General features: G+C 45.3%; 1 protein-coding gene across 2 annotated transcripts in view; it reads right to left on the bottom strand.

The window, feature by feature from the left end:
- Positions 1–7314: 7314 nt before the first annotated feature.
- LOC141107581 (uncharacterized) overlaps positions 7315–18130 on the bottom strand; it is a 337458-nt gene continuing 326642 nt past the window's right edge. For both annotated transcript variants that reach the window (XM_073598426.1, XM_073598433.1), the window contains one exon: positions 7315–14285. In XM_073598426.1, coding sequence (XP_073454527.1) covers positions 14157–14285 — 129 coding nt within the window. In that variant the 3' untranslated portion in view covers positions 7315–14156. The remainder of the gene's footprint in view (positions 14286–18130) is intronic.

Genomic DNA, 18130 nt, shown 5'->3' with positions numbered 1-18130 from the left:
GCGGTCACATGACCATAAGCCCTGTCCTGCCTCCCGACGTTCTTAAGCCCTTAAAGGGCCGGCAGGTGCCGGCTCTAAGGGGTTAAGTAAACAAAAACTTCCTTGAGCTTGTGCACAAAACAATTCTCAGAACAATAGCTATATTTGATTGCTTTTGCATGTGTTAAATAAAGTTTTAACTTCAATAGCAAGAAATCCTGTGTCCTGGAATGTTTATTTGGTGCCGTCTGAAGTAAGAACTGACAACTCGATTGAACAACAACTTTGGTGACAGAGAAAGTGAGGTCAAACCAGACAACACCTTCAATAAGTTTTTTTGTCTTTGCTGCCTGCTGTCACCTCTTCTCTCCTGAGACCTGTTCGCTCATCTGGGTCAATGAATCTTTATCTGAATCGACATTCCTTGCTATGTCAAAATTTGAAGAACATAGAAACTTGCTGAGACTTTTCAGGTGCTAAAAAGATGTAATACAGGTACACAACTGTAATTCATTAAAAAAGCTTAAATTTGTTCTAAAAATCCTTTTTAAACATTTTTTCCATAATATTAAAAAAAAAGTTCCAAGCACCTTTTCCTAGGAAGCCTGTTCAACGCATTGGTACATCAACAAACCTCAAAATTCAATGCCCTATGATATATAGTGCATTTTCACATAATACCCTGGATGTACCATCCTTCATAATTTTACATATATTAAGTAGATATCATTTTAGTCTTGCATACTGATTGTAGTGAAGGGGCCCAGAAAAGTTTAACAGCGTTTCTTAAGTCAGTTGACCTCAGAAACAAGGTAGCGTGAACAGTTGGTGAAATGTTAAAGGCATCAAATTCCCTAAGCCCCCCAGGACAAAGTTTAGTAGGAGATAAAAGAGGAGTCTTAACCACCATCAGCACCTGACACAAATAAAAAGGCTCTTTGATCACAATATACAGTAGCTTTTTATATATAGCATCCAGAGTCCTGCCAATAGCTAACCACTTTCAAAGAGTTCTACTTTTTCTACTCCCAGCAATAAACTCTGTAAAATGTATTTGCTCTAAGATCTTTTTTATTTCTTTTAAAGTGACAACCAAACCTGTTGTTCTCCACTCCCAAACCTCTCATCATTCAGAACTGTTTATATTATTTGGGGTAGTAATATAGGGAAATCAGCTGATTAGGACTCCATAAGACAGTAAATAATATTTATTACAAAGTTATACCAAACGCAGGTTATCGAGTCAAGGGAGCAAATATACAACCATTTCAACAGCAGAGGATGTTCCAGTAATAGTTACATAGTTACATAGTTACAGTACATAGTAGTTGAGGTTGAAAAAAGACACAAGTCCATCAAGTCAAACATGTGTGTGTGATTACATGTCAGTATTAGATTGTATATCCCTGTATGTTGTGATTTCAGGTGCTTATCTAATAGTTATTTGAAACTATCGATGCTCCCCGCTGAAGCCACTGCCTGTGGAAGGGAATTCCACGTCCTTGCCTCTCTTACAGTAAAGAACCCTCTACGCAGTTTAAGGTTAAACCTCTTTTCCTCTAATTTTAATGAGTGGCCACATGTCTTATTAAACTCCCTTTCGCGGAAAAGTTTTATCCCTATTGTGGGATCATCAGTACGGTATTTGTAAATTGAAATCATATCCCCTCTCAAGTGTCTCTTCTCCAGAGAGAATAAGTTCAGTGCTGGGAACCTTTCTTCATAACTAATGTCCCCCAGTCCCTTTATTAGTTCTGTTGCCCTTCTCTGTGCTCTATTTCCAGCACATCCTTCCTGAGGACTGGTGCCCAGAACTGGACAGCATACTCTAGGTGCGGCCGGACCAGAGTCTTGTAGAGAGGGAGAATTCTGGCAGTCACCAGCCCCCGTTTTACTTACCTGAACCCCTTCATTCAGTCGGAGGGGACACGCTGTCTCTCTCTCCACGGGCTCCTGGCTCTTGATTGGATAGATTGATAGCAGCACAGCCATTGGTTCACGCTGCTGTCAAAAAATCCAATGACATGGGCGCTGGGGGGCGGGGCCGAATACGGCATTCTGTATGTGTCTGTAGACGCAAGTGCTGGACTCGGGAGCGCGCCCACAAGGTAACCCCCTTGGGGAAGTGCTTCTCCAAAGGGGGTTATCAGATGTGGGGAGGAGTCGCGAGAGCCGCCGGGGGACCCCAGTAGAGCAGGTTTGAGGCCACTCTGTCCAAAACGAGCTGCACAGTGGAGGTAAGTATGATATGTTTGTTATTATAAAAAAAATTACCCTTACAATCACTTTAATGCATTCCTTTATGCAGAGGGTTTATGTAAAATGTGGGTTCTATTCCACACTTTGTCTTTCTTATAGTATGAGTAAGGTGGTATAGTGCATGGAAGTCTCTATACAAAAGGTGCGGCAGGGCCTCATACAAACCAAGGCTTGCTGTTCCACTACACCCAAACAACATACCCCAGAGTGCTGTGAATGCTTCATTATAGCTAGACAAAGGCACTTGGAGTGGATAAGAGAATCCTTCTCACTAAGTTGTTGCATTATAACAGCGGGGAGACTTCCCTACTGTGAGAATACACTGAGGAGTGCTGCTGGCCATAGCCCACAGCACTGACTGAATGGGAAAAATCTGACAGGGTGATTGTATGGAAGTCGATCTTCTGTACAACCAGCCTGCCCATACATGCATAGAAATTTGGACGGTCCCTGCTAAATCGGCCAAATTTCTTTTTTTTTTTTTTTTTTTAATTCTTTATTTATCGTTTTGTTTAAATAACAATACATTTCCTTGCAGGGAGATGTCTTCAAACATATCCTCTATAAAATTTATAACACAAAACCCTGTGTCCCCTCCTACCCCCCGTCCCTCCCTCCCCCATCCCCCCCCCCCCTCAGGACCGTGCTAGTCTAGTGGAACATGAGTCCATATACATTCAATTATGGTAAATCAACAATCTCCTTCAGATAATCCCAAGTCCCTTTGAACTTGGTCCAGGCGGCCCATTTCCCTGGTTGCTCTTCTTCTTTAGGTTCGACTCCTCCCCTGTCTAGTTTTTCGATGTTATATATTTCGTTGAGACTGATCAGCCAGTCTCGCGTGCTGGGCCTCAAGACATTTGTCCAGTTCAAGGATATCTGTCTCTTGGCTTCATCCAGCATAATAGGGACTAGGGAGGACTTATAGTTTTTTACCGAGTCCGAAGTTTTGTGGAAAAGACAGACCCATGGGTCCTCATCTAATGCTATTCCAGTAATGACTTTTATTAACCTTAGTACTTTTTTCCAGAAGGTTTTTATAACGGGTCACCCCCACCAGATATGGGCCATTGTTCCTAAAACTTGGCATCCTCTCCAGCAGGTGTTTGGTTTAGTCCCATCCATTTTACTAACCCTATCTGGTGTGGCGTACCATCTCGCAAGGCATTTAAAATGGCTTTCTGTTCTTCTGGTGTCTATTGCTACATAATGGGCCATCTTCAAGATCTTTTCTATCCCAGCTTCGCTACATTGAGACCCCAATTCCTGTTCCCACTTTTTGATATAGGGGGGTATCTCCAGTTCCTCCTCAATTCCCAAGATCCTGTAAATTTGCGTTATTGCCCTTCCTGTCTGTTCCTTTATGCAGAGCTGCTCAAATGGTCTAAGTTCTTCCATACTCCTAAGTGGTTTAGGAAGTCTCTCTATGAAATGGGAGAGCTGAAGAAACCTCCATCTGTTCATTACCCAGAGATTAGATTCTGTACTTAGTTCTGAAAATGTGCGGATTTGCCCCTTGTGTAGGAAGTGTTTCAATTGTACCATATCACCCTTCAACCAGCTCCCTCCCACCTCCCTCCTCCCTGGCTCAAAAAAAATATTATCTTTCATGTGTATCAGTGGTGAATTATATGACCATTTGTTCTTACAGTGTATCCTATCCCAATGTTTAAATGTGTTTTGCGTTAATTGTGATGTGTGAGTGCTCAGTGGTCTAAATTTTGGGGGATTCCAAAGTGCCTGTCCTAAATTTGTGTCACTCAAAAAGTGTTCTATGTGAACCCAACATTTATCTGTGTCTTTTTTGTTCCATTCCGTGATCCTAGATAGCACTACAGCGCTATAATATCTGCTAAAGTCCGGTAGAGCTATTCCCCCTTTTTTCTTCCCCCTGCTAAGAACTGTATAGGCGATGCGTGGTTTTTTACCCCCCCCATACTGCCCCATTTATTAGCCTCCTAAGGGCCTTAAAAAAATACCCGGGTAAAGGGATGGGCAGCATTTGAAATTTGAACAGGATCTTGGGTGTTAGACTCATTTTTATCGCGTTGACTCGCCCAAACCACGAAAGAGGTCTGGTCTGGAGTCGTCTCGCTTCTCGTCTGGTATCATCTAGCATAGGTAAAAAATTTTTTACGAATATTCTGTTGAAGGAGTTGGCCAATTTAATCCCTAGATAATCCATCTCCTCTTTCCAAGGGAAGGGAAAAACTGCAGCTAAGTGACATTCTTCTTGCTTATTTATATTTATGTTTAAACATTCTGATTTGCTGGAATTAACTTTGAAATTCGAAACTTCTCCGTATTTTCCAATAATGTGAAGTAAATTGGGAAGGGTTATTCTAGGGTTGGTAACAAAGAACACGATATCGTCAGCGAAAGCCGCTAGTTTGTGCTCCTCCGTTCCGACCCTTACTCCTCCACAGTCCACACTTTTGCGGATGGTAGACAGTAGCGGTTCAAGGGTCAGGACGAACAAGAGAGGGGACAGGGGACAACCCTGTCTTGTTCCATTGAGCATCCTGAAGGGCTTAGAAGTAGTCCCATTTACTCTCACCATCCCTGCCGGGTTACTATATAGGGCCCTGACCCAAGAGACAAACCTCTGACCAAGCCCTAGGGCCTCTAAAGTGTTCATCATGAACCCCCAGTCTACCCTGTCAAAAGCTTTTTCAGCATCGATTGACAGGAATAGAGCTGGGGGTCCACCTTGTTTACATACTTCTGATAGGAGCACCGCCCTAACCCCATTGTCCCTACACTGTCTCCCTTTAACAAAGCCTGCCTGGTCCGGGTGCACAAGATTTGTCATTTTCTCTTTAAGCCTATTTGCTAAGACTTTTGCATAGAGTTTGATGTCTGCGTTCAGAAGGGAGATTGGTCTATAACTAGAACACAATTTGACGTCCTTCCCTTCCTTCTGAATAAGTGTAATTATAGCAGTCAAGGCCTCTATTGTCAGATCACCTCCTGTTCCAAGGCCATTCCAAAAGTGGCAAAGCCTCGGGACCAGGATATGTTTCATTTTCTCTAGGTAGAGAGTGGTGAAACCGTCCGGGCCTGGACTTTTCCCCTTCGGAGACTCCCTTAATGCTGCCAAGATTTCTTCTTCTACCAAAGGTTTATCCAATAGTTCCCTGTCTTCTGCTGACAGACCCCTTAGTCCTGCCTCCTTCAGGAATTCCTTACTCCTGTCTGAGCGGGATGAATCTTCTACTCCCCGATGCCCTATCGAATATAAATCCCTGTAATACTTTTGAAATTCGTCTGCTATGGCACTATTCGTCACTCTTACTGCCCCTTCTTTGCTAAGTATTTTCTCCACGAAGTTCCTGCTTTTTTTTTCCTGATTATCCTGGCCAGGTGTTTACTGGGCTTGTTGGCCCAGAAGTAGTTGTTCCTAGTTATGGCGTTTATAGCTCTCTTGGCCTCTAGGTCCATCGTGTCTCTTAACTCCTCCCTCTTGGTGACCAGTGCATGGTAACTATCTAGATCACGGCCCTTAGCTTTTTTATGTGCTTGTTCCAAGGAAAAGATTTCCTCTATCAATTTTCCTCTAGCTTCTCTATTCTTTTTTTTCAGACCTGCACCTATTGAGATTAGGATACCCCTTATATAAGCTTTATGTGTGTCCCATAATAAAGCTGGTGATACATCCCCCGTGTCGTTTGCTTTAAAGAAAAAGTCTACTTCTTCTTGAAGTCTCTCCACAATCTCGGGATCTCTCAATAGATCCTCGTTCAGTTTCCATGAGTAAGGACGCCCTTGCCCATCTGGTATTCCAATCTGCAACACAATCGGGGAGTGGTCTGATAGGGTCGTTACTTCTATTTTTGTTTCTTTTATCCAATCTAGCAGGTTATGATCTATAAGAAAATAATCTAGCCTAGAGTAGGTCCCGTGCACAGGGGAGAAGAACGTGTAGTCCCTCTCATTGGGATGCTGGAGCCTCCAGACATCCATTAACTGACTTTGATGTAGCTTACGCCTAATGGCCCTGAGTGACACCTTCCCTGTCCCCTGAGCACGGGACGTACCATCCAGTTCCGGGTCCAAACAAAAGTTTAAATCCCCTCCCAAGATCACCTCGCCCTCTCCGAACTCAGACAGTTTTTTCAAAATCTGGCCCAGAAAGACCGTAGGTTTCCTGTTGGGGCAATAGACGTTTACTAGGGTGACCAGTTTAGGACCAAGTTTGCCTTTTAAAAAAATAAAGCGGCCATCAGGGTCTGCCAATCTTTCTCCTAGGGAGAAGTTTATGTCCTTTGAAAGCCCGATGGCGACTCCCCTCGACCCCCTATCGGGGGAGTCCCCATAGAACCACTGCGGGAACCTGGCTGAGAAAAGCCTAACTCTAGTGTCAAGGGTCAGATGAGTCTCTTGTAGAAAGATTACATCCCCCCTTAGTCGTTCCAGCTCTTTTAAAATTTTATGTCTTTTACAGGGTGAGTTTAGGCCTTTCACGTTGTATGAAATAAATTTAATTTCTAGCATATCTGGAGGTTGGCTCATCTATAGAATCCTCCCTTATTCCTAGCACGTCCTGCGGTACCCTCACCCCTCCCACCCCACCCACCCCACCAACACCCCCCCCTCCCCCACCACCCCCCCACCTCCCACCCATGGTGAAATTATCACCCTGAGTCCCCCAGATTGGAGCTTCGCCCGTTCCAATCTTCAGAACTCCCTCCTCAGGGTGAAGCTCCAGCGAGAGCTCTAGCGTCTACACTCCCTCCCGAAGGAAGAGAATGTATGAGAGGTATCTTGGCTCCTTAATACGGTGGGACCGCCCCTGAACCTCCACCCCCCCCCACATCCCCCCAAGGACAGCAAGCTACAACACCCCCCGGCACCACCACAGCCCATATTTTAGTTTAAAGCTCAAGGCCCTCCCCCCCCCCCTCCCGCGCCAATCCAGAAGGGAGAGGGGGAAAAGGCCAGGGGAGGGAGGGGGGGGGGGGAGGGGGGAGGCCGACCGGGAGAAGAAAAAAAAAAAAATTCCTCTCCACTATCTCGCCCCCCCCCCCCCCCCCCACCACACCAACAACAGATCAAGACATTTTAGTATTTTAGTCCTCTGAGTCTCTCAATCTATTTTGACCTGAGACATATCTGGGATGGGAATGCCCAGTCTGTCACAGAAGTCCCGTGCCTCTTCCAAATATCTCTTCCTGCTTGGTCTACCGTTTTTTAGGACGATCAGGGAAGTTGGGAACCCCCAACTGTATTTAAGATTTGCTTTCCTTAGCTGCTCCAAGATTGGTCTCATCTGTCTTCTACGAGCGAGAGTTCCTGCAGAAAGATCGGAAAATATCTGTAGCTCTTTGTCTTCGAACATTATGGGGGGGCGCCCTTCAAATTCTTCCATATTTTCTCCTTATCTTCGTATTGGTGGAATTTAACGATCACGTCTCTAGGAGAGTCTTGTTTTGCATGAGGAGGCCTTCTTACTCTGTGTACCCGGTCTATCAAGATAGGCTCTTCTTTTCGCTTTCCCATTATAGGATTAAAGATTTTCCTCATCTTTTCCCCTAGGTCCTCACCCTGTTGCTCTGGGATTGACCTAATGCGTAGGTTTTGTCGCCGACTTTGATTCTCCTGTTCTTCCAATCGAAATACCATATTACGGTTTTCGATCCGCAGTTTGTTGAGTTGATCTTTTAATTCGGAGATTTCCCTGAAACCTCCTCCACCTCCTCCACTCGACGCAGGAGGTGACCCATGTCTGCCCGGACATTGGATATTTCAGTTTTTATCACATTTTCTAACTTAGTGAACATTTCTATAAGATCTATTTTACTTGGTACAAGCGCCATTATCCTTTGTTCTTCTGCCGAGCTCCAGACCGATACCCCCTCCAAATCCAATTCTTCACGGACTTTGTCTCCCTGAGCCCCTGTTTGCTTCTGTTGCTCTTTCTTTTTATCTTTTGACCCTGGTTGTTTTGTCTCCATACCTGGACTTTTGGTACTTGCTTCTTTTAAATATCTTTGGATGGAGCTGGTATTGAGGCTATCTCTGGTATTCTGGGGTTCAGTTGTTCGCGTTGAGCGGCCTCTCATAATTTCACCTCTTGCTGCCGTTTACTGCTACCCCTTGCTCAAGCCTATTTACCCTGGGCCTATTATCCCCTCAAGGGGCTAAGGTTGTACTGTAGTGTACCCTCACTGTATGAATGAGTGATGGAACAGTCCAGGTGTGATGGTCAAGAGGGGGGAGAAGAGAGTGGAGGTGGGGGGGAAATGCACCTCGCCACCAGTGCCGTCTGCAAAGCTCAAGGCACAAAACGTCCAGCCAGTATATAGTCCATAAAAAGATGGTCTCCCTCACAGCCGGCTTTGGCGGGATTCACAGGGGATGTTGTATTTAAGGAAGGTTCATTTACTCCTCTGCTATGGCTGCTGAGCGTTTTTTACCTTTCCCTTTCCTCTTCTTTGCTACCTCCCTCCTCCCCTCTTATCCCCGCCCCCTCCACGCCTCCCCTCCTCCAAAAAGGGAGAAAGGGAAGACCTATAGGGTTTTATTCACAACACAAAGTCAATGTGAAAAAGTAAAAATAAAATAGAGAGCAAGCTTTTGGCCTACTTTTTACCGCCCATGGGAGGAAGTTATCAGTACACAGTCATGTTGGAAGAATCAAATATCCTCTAGTTTTCCTCTATTTCCTGCAGATACTCTGCACTTGTGTCCATGAGAGAAAACACAGTTCATAAGTCAGGCGATTGTCAGTAAACAAGCTGTGAATGCTGGGTTTTAGTAACCGGGGTTATGTTGTTAATTATACATCCTTTCAGAACTTTGTTTCTTATATCCACAGTTTTTCAGTTGTAATACATGCGGTTCAGAGTTTAAGCAGATGCATTGTTTCCCTACCGTACCGGTGAAGAGTCACAGGACCTCAGCCTGGTTTAGGATCCCCTGCTTCTGAATCCTTCACGGTGTCAGTCTCTGAGGAAACCATCTGCTAGAAATGCTGCTTGGATGTGTGGAGCTCAGATTATGTTCCTCCATACCAGGGGGAGGGGGGTCCGCGGATGCCGTCTCCCTCCGTCTCCTCAGCGGTGGGGGAGCAGGGGGGGGATGGGAGGCCAGGCGGACTAGCCCAGGAAGCGGCCGCTACACCTAGCCCGGTCCGTGCTCAGCGGTCTCTCACACGGCGAGACCTCCGGGCGCTCTGTCTCTGCACCTCCGCCAGAGCTGACGCTGGGCTCCTCCCTCGTGCGGACGTCACACGCCCATCCTCCTCCCAAAACTCGATCTCATAGGTTTTCCAAAAATGTTATTTTTTTTTAGTTCGGGTTCTTTTTCAGTTTATAGTCATTTATATGAGTATTATAAAATTGAGCGCCCGAACAGGGACTTGAACCCTGGACCCTCAGATTAAAAGTCTGATGCTCTACCGACTGAGCTATCTGGGCTCTTAAATCGGCCAAATTTCAATCTATGTATGGCTGGCTTAGTTTTGGGAAGTCTATTATGCTGCAAGAATAACGATATTTGTCTGTCAAGCTATTTAAAAAGGGATAGTTGCATCCACACAAGGGCTTTACTGAGTATATTTAAAAGAGAGGAAGTAACATCATCCTAATTAAGTTTATTTTACCTATGAGACATAATGGAAACATCCTCCACATTTGAAATTTAGCTTTAGTGAGGAATCAATATTGGATCAATACAGAGAATTATTGATTTTTCTCAATTTATTTTGAGGACAAAGAAAACATATAATTCGTCCAGTATTATTAGAGTCGTTTATGCACCTGGACACCTCCGGCTTTTGAGTAGGTCCAGAGTGCTACTGCTAAAGGCTCCATCATTGGGGGAGATGGGGGACATCACTGACTTGTGCCCCTCCCCACCACCAAAGGGGCAGAGACCATATGTCTAAATTATTAGAGGCCTGGGGGCTCCAGTATAAAAGATCAATCCAATGAATGAACAAGGGGCCACAACCCAAGTACATGTACCCCCAATCTATTAAATCAAACGCTTTTTCAATGTCAAGCATCACAATTACTCTACCAAATGTCCAATAACCTTAGACAAATGAGTTGTTAGAAGTTTAGTGAGGATCTGTCATATTGAATAGTGAGATTGGTCTGTACAAACTACATTGCAGTGGATCTTTTTCTGGTTCCTGAATGAGGACCATATGCGCCTGGTACATAGAGTCTGGGAGAACCCCCTCATGACACTGCATATGGAGGTCACAGAGAGTTGGAGCAAGTTCCTCAATGTGTTTTTTGCATTATTCGGAAGGAATCCCATCAGGGCAAGGCATTTTACTATTTGGAAAGAACTGTATGGCTGCTTTGATCTCATCTACAGTGGAGTGTCTAGAAACATCTTGCCTGGATCTAAGAGAGATGAGATGGGCATCTGTTGCAACCTATTGTGTAGAGTAGAATGCTCATATGGTGCAATGGGGGCATAAAGATTTGATAATAGTAAAAAAAGGCCTGTAGATTTTCTTTTAGATTTTTGATCAGCTGCTAGGTTGGCTAGAAGTTTCCTATTTTTGTCTCCCCCCTTAAACAGAATCTCTCTCAACTTCAAGTACGAGCAATGTTCCAGATCTGTCCTATTCAATGGACGTTCTCTTCAAACCTGCTTAAGTTCTATTACATGTTTGATTGTAACCGGGACTAATAAAGAGGGGGCATCTCCCCTGTAAGGACAAACACAGCAATAAATTCCTACAGAGGTTCAAAACTTCCCCACACTATCAAGTTGTCTTTTGTTCCTTAGCTTCCAGTTTGTAGGAAGGACCCTGTTTATTCATCTGAAACTACAAGCAAGTGAGTGGACATTTCTGGGTAGCTTCATTCACAGTCTCACCTAGAGCCTTAATTGCATGGAAGACCCTGTTACCAGCACTTTTGGAATACATGTTATGCCAGAAAGAATTTTCATAAAATATGCTGGAGAGGAAAAGACACAGATAGTCACTACCATTATAGCCTAAGCATTACATATAAAGCATTAATAAATACAAAAGCAAACATTTATTAAATTGTAGCTTACCACTTCTTATATGTGATGGGTGCGTTTGTTTTCTTTTTTTTTATGCTTTCTTTCCTTTATTTTCCCCAGGTGATCCTGCCAGTAAATTTGTTGTTTTTCAACAGAACAAGCTCTCTTGCAAATGTAGCAGCTACAGTGTTGAGACAAACCATTTAACACTGACAGGGGTGCTTACAATGATCAGCTTTGGTTTATTCAAATAAAACCTTTATCCCAAAAGCCCGAAAAAACTGCTGTAACTGCTTATAAAGTGCGAGTTGGAGTTTGGCTTCAATTTGTCACAATGTACCCAAATCTGCTAGTACATCTAACACTCCCCTCCCTCCAAACGGACAATTCTGCTGTCCAAAGGTGCCCCTATGCTCCTACATCCACAGTGGGAGCATTCTAATAGAAGGGATTTGTTTTTGGCCAGATCACCAGGTGAAAACAGAGGGGAAACAAGGCTAAAGAAAGAAGACCAATGCAGGCCCTGCATAATATTGTTAATCTGCAATGTATTACATTTTTGGATTTAATACCACTTTAATTCTGCAAGTATTTATAAGGCGGGATTTAAAGAAACATGACATGGTTTGCAGCCTGACCTTCTTGTGAAAATATGTTTGCCTGACTGTCACCAGCCTCCATCTTTTCACTGGCCCAGAACAAGTATCCAGCAAGTGAAGTCAGGACTCCTGAGTTTCATATTTGTTTAGGGTCATTGGCAAAGTATAAAAGCATTTGGTGCAGCAACAGGAGAGCCAAGGCAACCGGAATTTTCTCAGAGTGGTCAACAATGGCAGGCTTTATATTTTCTGGGCTACACAATTGCTGAAATGCCCTTATAGATCTGTAGCCTTCAGCACCCCTTGCATGTAAAAACATCAAATTGGAAGCTATACTTGTAGCACCCTCTAGTGTGATAGAAAGGGTAGCTTACATAGTTTGTTAATGTAGGTAAATTATTTTGTCTGAGAGCCAGGCTGTATATACAAATATACCTCGCTGCCTAAACACACACAAGCAGCCAGCAGTGTAAAAATAGAACTCATCAGATGTATACCTGTATGAGTTCAATCTCTCCGGTAAGCGACTGGTGCTTCTGGTGGTGGATTCTTTATGTCATTCACATTACTTTTTGATGCACACTCAGGATTTCAGTGACTGTCATTTATTATATTGGATTACACATTTAGAAACACAATAGGACCTTCCTGTGGTCCCTTATGCTTATATATGGACACTATTCTTTATTGAGTATATGTTACAATATATTTATAATAATAATATTTTTGTAAATTTCAATATTTTTCCACATGTCAATTTCACATTTTTGATATTGGTCATTTGTTAGCGCTGCACATTCTCTATATTTCTGAGATCCAGGTTGGGCAGAATCTGGGTGAGGGTGAGCATCTCTGTTACCTCCCCCTACTTGCCGGAACTTTTGAGAAACTTCCAGAAGAATGGAAGGGGGTTAGAAGGAGCTGCCTGGAGTATTGATGAGGGCCCCAACCAATGCCCAGCCAAGTGGGCTGACAGGGGGAGGGACCTCTTAAATACTCAGGGTCAGTCCAGCAGGGGCAGTGGAGTTCAGGTGGAAGATTGGAGATTGATTGCTGAGGAGGCTATCGGTGGCCCTTGAGGGTAGCCCCCTGGTCTGGGGGACCTATGGCCTGGGTCTCGGGTGCTGGAGGGATTCTCTTCAATACACTGAGGAGTCCTGACTTGGATGCACGGGAGCAGGTGTGAGGACAGCGGAAGAGAGCGTTAGCATGGCGAGGAAATCTCCAGGAGAAGTCAGCCAAGAGGGCTGGTGAGTGTGCAGCCTGGGAGGACTGTGGGACTAGCCAGAAGGGCTAGAAAAAGGGCAGCTGCAGCCAGGTGGGCTTGCAGTGCCTGAAGAGGTGGTGCTGGGATCAGTAGACACAGGGATGGAAGCTGGACACTGACTTTGTTACACAACCAAGGGGCCTGTGGTCCCTGTCTGTAATGGGCCTTTGCTTTATCTGACTGATGTCTTTTTTTCAGATCATTTAACAATGTGCCAGCTGAGTCTGAGATTTTGTTCTGCAAGCAGTGATGTGCTGGAGGAAGCTGAGGGGTGTGTAAATAGACTGTACATAGGAAAGTTGTCCCTGAAGAGTTTGCTAAAGTCAAGTGGGCATCCCATAATTCCCCTAACCCCATTCAAGTTTATTAACCCCTAAAAAAAACCCAAAAAAAACAAAGCTGCTGGGCTGTTTCTTGACTCAAGACTGCTGTGGAAATTTAGTGTGCCTAGCTGTTCAAGGGTGGGGGATCCCTATTTACCAGCGGCTCCTACTGGGGTAGCGCTACATACTGTACACATAACTTCTAGTTATTGAACTCACTTATGCTGCTATAGGGTGCACAGCGCAGCTGGAATCTGGTGAAAAAAAAAGTAACTAAGGATTGTTTAGAGGAAAGAGTTGAGGAAGCTATTTTATTTTCATGTGGAAGAGCAGTAGGTTAGTGGTTAGCACTTTGGCTTCGCAGCACTGGTATCTCTGGTTTGAATTCTTGCATTTTCCTTCTTTGCCTGCGTGAGATTCTTCCCGGACTGCAAAGACATGCTGGAAGGTGAACTTGCCATTGAAGGTATGCATAAGATAGGGACCTTAGATTGTAAGTATACTGTATGTAAAGTGCTGTGTAAGTTGTCAGCACTGTATAAATACATGTAATAAATAAAACAATTCTGTAGAGACCAGTATTGATTCGTTTTTTCTGGTCAATCCAGAAAAAAGACTGGATAGCCAAGGAGACTTATTTTGGAAGCCTACAAACTCATTTGTTAAATGTAAATGCTATAATTGATACTGCCTCTTGATTTATTAGCGATGTGTCAGGCAATGATTCATCACTGAGTCTAATGAAGTCTATAATGTTTAAAAATTAAGATTGAAGATCTCATTGGCAATGTCAGCATTACTCGTTTGTTTTAGAGCGTTTTGTAGTGTCTGTAACTGGGCTTCCTTGCCAGAAGTATTCCTCCATGTCTGCAGCATGTCTAGAATCTAGGAGTAAGAGCAAAGTGCTTCGTTAGATGAATCAGAGATATCAATAAAAATCTTTAGCTTATTCATATGTAAATGTAGATACACATGCTTTTTATTCACCAAATAATGTTGTGGTTATGTTGTGCACAACTTTCCTTACAGTAAACTCTTATGTGCATTTAAAAGCTCCAAACACAGGATTATAGTATGTGAGCTGTATGTATAATTACGCTGTTAAAGAAGGCCATAGGGGAGATTTACTAAAATGGGTGCACTCAGAATCTGGTGCAGCTGTGCACAGTAGCCAATCAGCTTCTAACTTCAGCATATTCAATTAAGCTTTGACAATAAAACCTGGAAGCTGATTGGTTTCTATGCAGCGCTGCACCAGATTTTGCACTCTCCAGGTTTAGAAAATAACCTCCCGTGTCTGCTAACAGACCAGCTCGCCCCTAGAGTCTGGACCCCAACTGAGGTCCCCAGATTGCCACATGTGCAGTACATTATATTGAGACCACACTTTCTTTGGTTGCAGACTATATATACTGTACATAATCTGAAATGTTCAGTCCCAAAGCAAAGATGTACTTCTTCAAATATCCCCCTATGCAATTCCATATCTTCTGATGTTATGATTGTGTGTGCAAACAAGTGCCTACTGCCCTCACCTATAACTGACCTTTACAACAAGGAGCACATGGAAGGGCAACACATGCAAACAAATCCATAGAAATTCCAAGCTCAACTTACTGACCAGCCTGAAACCAACCAAATTAACCTGTCTAACAGTATGCGTTAAAAGCAGGGGGTTAGTTCGCACACATTTGCAAATACATGCGTAAGCCACAAGCCCCATCAAGGCACCCCAGTATTTTTTGTAGTCCTAACTCTAAATTGAGAGCCTCCATAAAGGAAGCACATGCATTATAATGGATAGGCATTACCATTTGCAGGGTGGACTGGACATTACGATTGTGTGTGCCCTAGCAGTGGCTCTAGGATGTGTGTGTATGTGTGTATCTGTGTGCTCTCTCCTTGGTAGAGAGCAGTGTGTATGTGTGGTATGAAAATAAATAGAGGTATTTTTGGAAAATTTTGCTGAAGGTGAACTTATACTTTAAAGTAAAAGTTTTTTTGTACATTTAAAACAGGCACTTGCTTAAAGAGGAGGTCCAGCCCTGCCACCCAAAAACTCAAAGGCAGCAGCTACAAATACTGTATATTAGGTCACTTACCTGTCCAGGGACCCCGCGATGTCGGCACCCCAACCGATTTTCTGATCGGCTCTTGGGTGCTGCCACTGCAATTCATGGCACAGGAAACCTTTCGGCTTCACAGCCGGTTCCCTACTGTGCTGCGCTTTCTAACTGGCCCGGCGGCAGAGGAAGGAGAAGGGGGACCGAACTTCAGGTGGACCTCGCCACATCTCGCCACAGCCAAGTCTCCCGCAAGTGGGGACCGGTACCTGTCAAATACAGGTACCCGTCCCCCTGAAAGGTGCCAAATGTGGCACCAGATGGAGGGAGGAAGCAAACAAGCGGAGCTTCCACTATTCAGTGGAACTCTGCTTTAAGGTGGATGTAAACCCACTCTCATCAATTATAAACTACTGCCATAGCGCTGAACTATAAGGATATACATGCCTCCTGCATGTATCCTTACCTTTCAAATATCTCCCCTTTCTCTGTTTGGAGCCCCGAAAAACTCCGGATTCAATGGGCGGGTCTGTTGTGCGGCACTCGGAGGGTGAAGTCGTGACATCAGCAGGCTTCCTGCCCACCTCTACACTCCCCTTGGCCAGAGCGAGCACAGGAGAGGCAGAGCGCGCTCACGGCCCCCTGTCATTCCTGCACACATACACATGGATCTCCAGTGACAGTCGGGGATGATCAGTGCGGTGGGGACAGCTGTGAGCACCGATCCCCCTGCATGGCTTTCAGCTGACAGCCACGGCAGGGAGAGAAGGAGAAGCGGCTGAGGAAAAGCCATGCAGGGAGATCGGTGCTCACAGCTGTCCCCCTGCTGCACCGATTATCCCCAACTGTCCCCCGTGTCTTCCTCCTCCTCCAGCGCCCGTGTTCTCCTCCAACACCCCTCCCTTCATCTCTGGCCCCCTCCGTGTCCTGTTCATCCGCCCGTTGTGTCTCTGTGTCTTCTTTCTCCACCCCCCACTGCCCCACTGACACCGTCCTCTGCCCCACTGACACCATCCACTGCTCTACTGACACCATCCACTACCCCACTGACAACAACCACTGCCCCACTGACATCGTCCACTGCCCCACTGACACCGACCACTGCCCCACTGACACCATCCTCTGCCCCACTGACACTGACCACAAATAAAAAAAATAAAGAACTACTGCTCCACTGACACCGTCCTCTGCCCCACTGACACCTTCCTCTGCCCCACTGACACCTTCCTCTGCCCCACTGACACCATCCACTGCTCTACTGACACCATCCACTGCTCTACTGACACCATCCACTGCCCCACTGACACCATCCACTACCCCACTGACACTGACCACTGCCCACTGACATCGTCCACTGTCCAACTGACACCGTCCTCTGCCCCACTGACACCGACCACTGCCCCACTGACACCATCCTCTGCCCCACTGACACTGACCACAAATAAAAAAAATAAAGAACTACTGCTCCACTGACACCGTCCTCTGCCCCACTGACACCTTCCTCTGCCCCACTGACACCTTCCTCTGCCCCACTGACACCGTCCACTGCTCTACTGACACCATCCACTGCTCTACTGACACCATCCACTGCCCCACTGACACCATCCACTACCCCACTGACACTGACCACTGCCCACTGACATCGTCCACTGTCCAACTGACACCGTCCTCTGCCCCACTGACACCGTCCTCTGCCCCACTGACACCGTCCTCTGCCCCACTGACACCGTCCTCTGCCCCACTGACACTGTCTACTGCCCCACTGACACTGTGCACTGCCCCACTGACACCAACCACTGCCTCACTGACACTGACCACAAATGAAAAATATAAAGAACTACTGACACTGTGCGCTGTCTGACCAACTCCTGTATCATGTCCGCACACTCCTTGACCAACTCCTGTATCATGTCTGCACACTCTCTGACCAACTCCTGTATAATGTCCGCACACTCTCTGACCAACTCCCGTATCATGTCCGCACACTCCTTGACCAACTCCTGTATCATGTCTGCACACTCTCTGACCAACTCCTGTATCATGTCCGCACACTCTCTGACCAACTCCCGTATCATGTCCGCACAGTCTCTGACCAACACCCATGTCATGTCTGCACAATCTCTGACCAACTCCTGTATAATGTCCGCACACTCTCTGACCAACTCCTGTATAATGTCCGTACACTCTCTGATCAACTCCTGTATCATGTCCGCACACTCTCTGATCAACTCCTGTATCATGTACGCACACTCTCTGACCAACTCCTGTATAATGTCCGCACACTCTCTGACCAACTCCTGTATAATGTCCGTACACTCTCTGATCAACTCCTGTATCATGTCCGCACACTCTCTGATCAACTCCTGTATCATGTACGCACACTCTCTGACCAACTCCTGTATAATGTCCGCACACTCTCTGACCAACTCCTGTATAATGTCCGTACACTCTCTGATCAACTCCTGTATCATGTCCGCACACTCTCTGATCAACTCCTGTATCATGTACGCACACTCTCTGACCAACTCCTGTATCATGTCCGTACAGTCTCTGACCAACTCCTGTGTCATGTGGATGGATATGACACGATGGAAATGTTTGGGTCATGATTAGACAGCTATGGTTTGGGTAAAAGGTGGGGATGGGAAGAGACATCGTGGTGCAGTC

The sequence above is a fragment of the Aquarana catesbeiana genome, linkage group LG01 (genome assembly GCF_042186555.1).
Source record: "Aquarana catesbeiana isolate 2022-GZ linkage group LG01, ASM4218655v1, whole genome shotgun sequence".
Classification (NCBI taxonomy): Eukaryota; Metazoa; Chordata; class Amphibia; order Anura; family Ranidae; genus Aquarana; species Aquarana catesbeiana.
The sequence above is the reverse complement of the archived record's forward strand: the minus strand, read 5'-3'. Positions and strand labels throughout refer to the sequence as shown.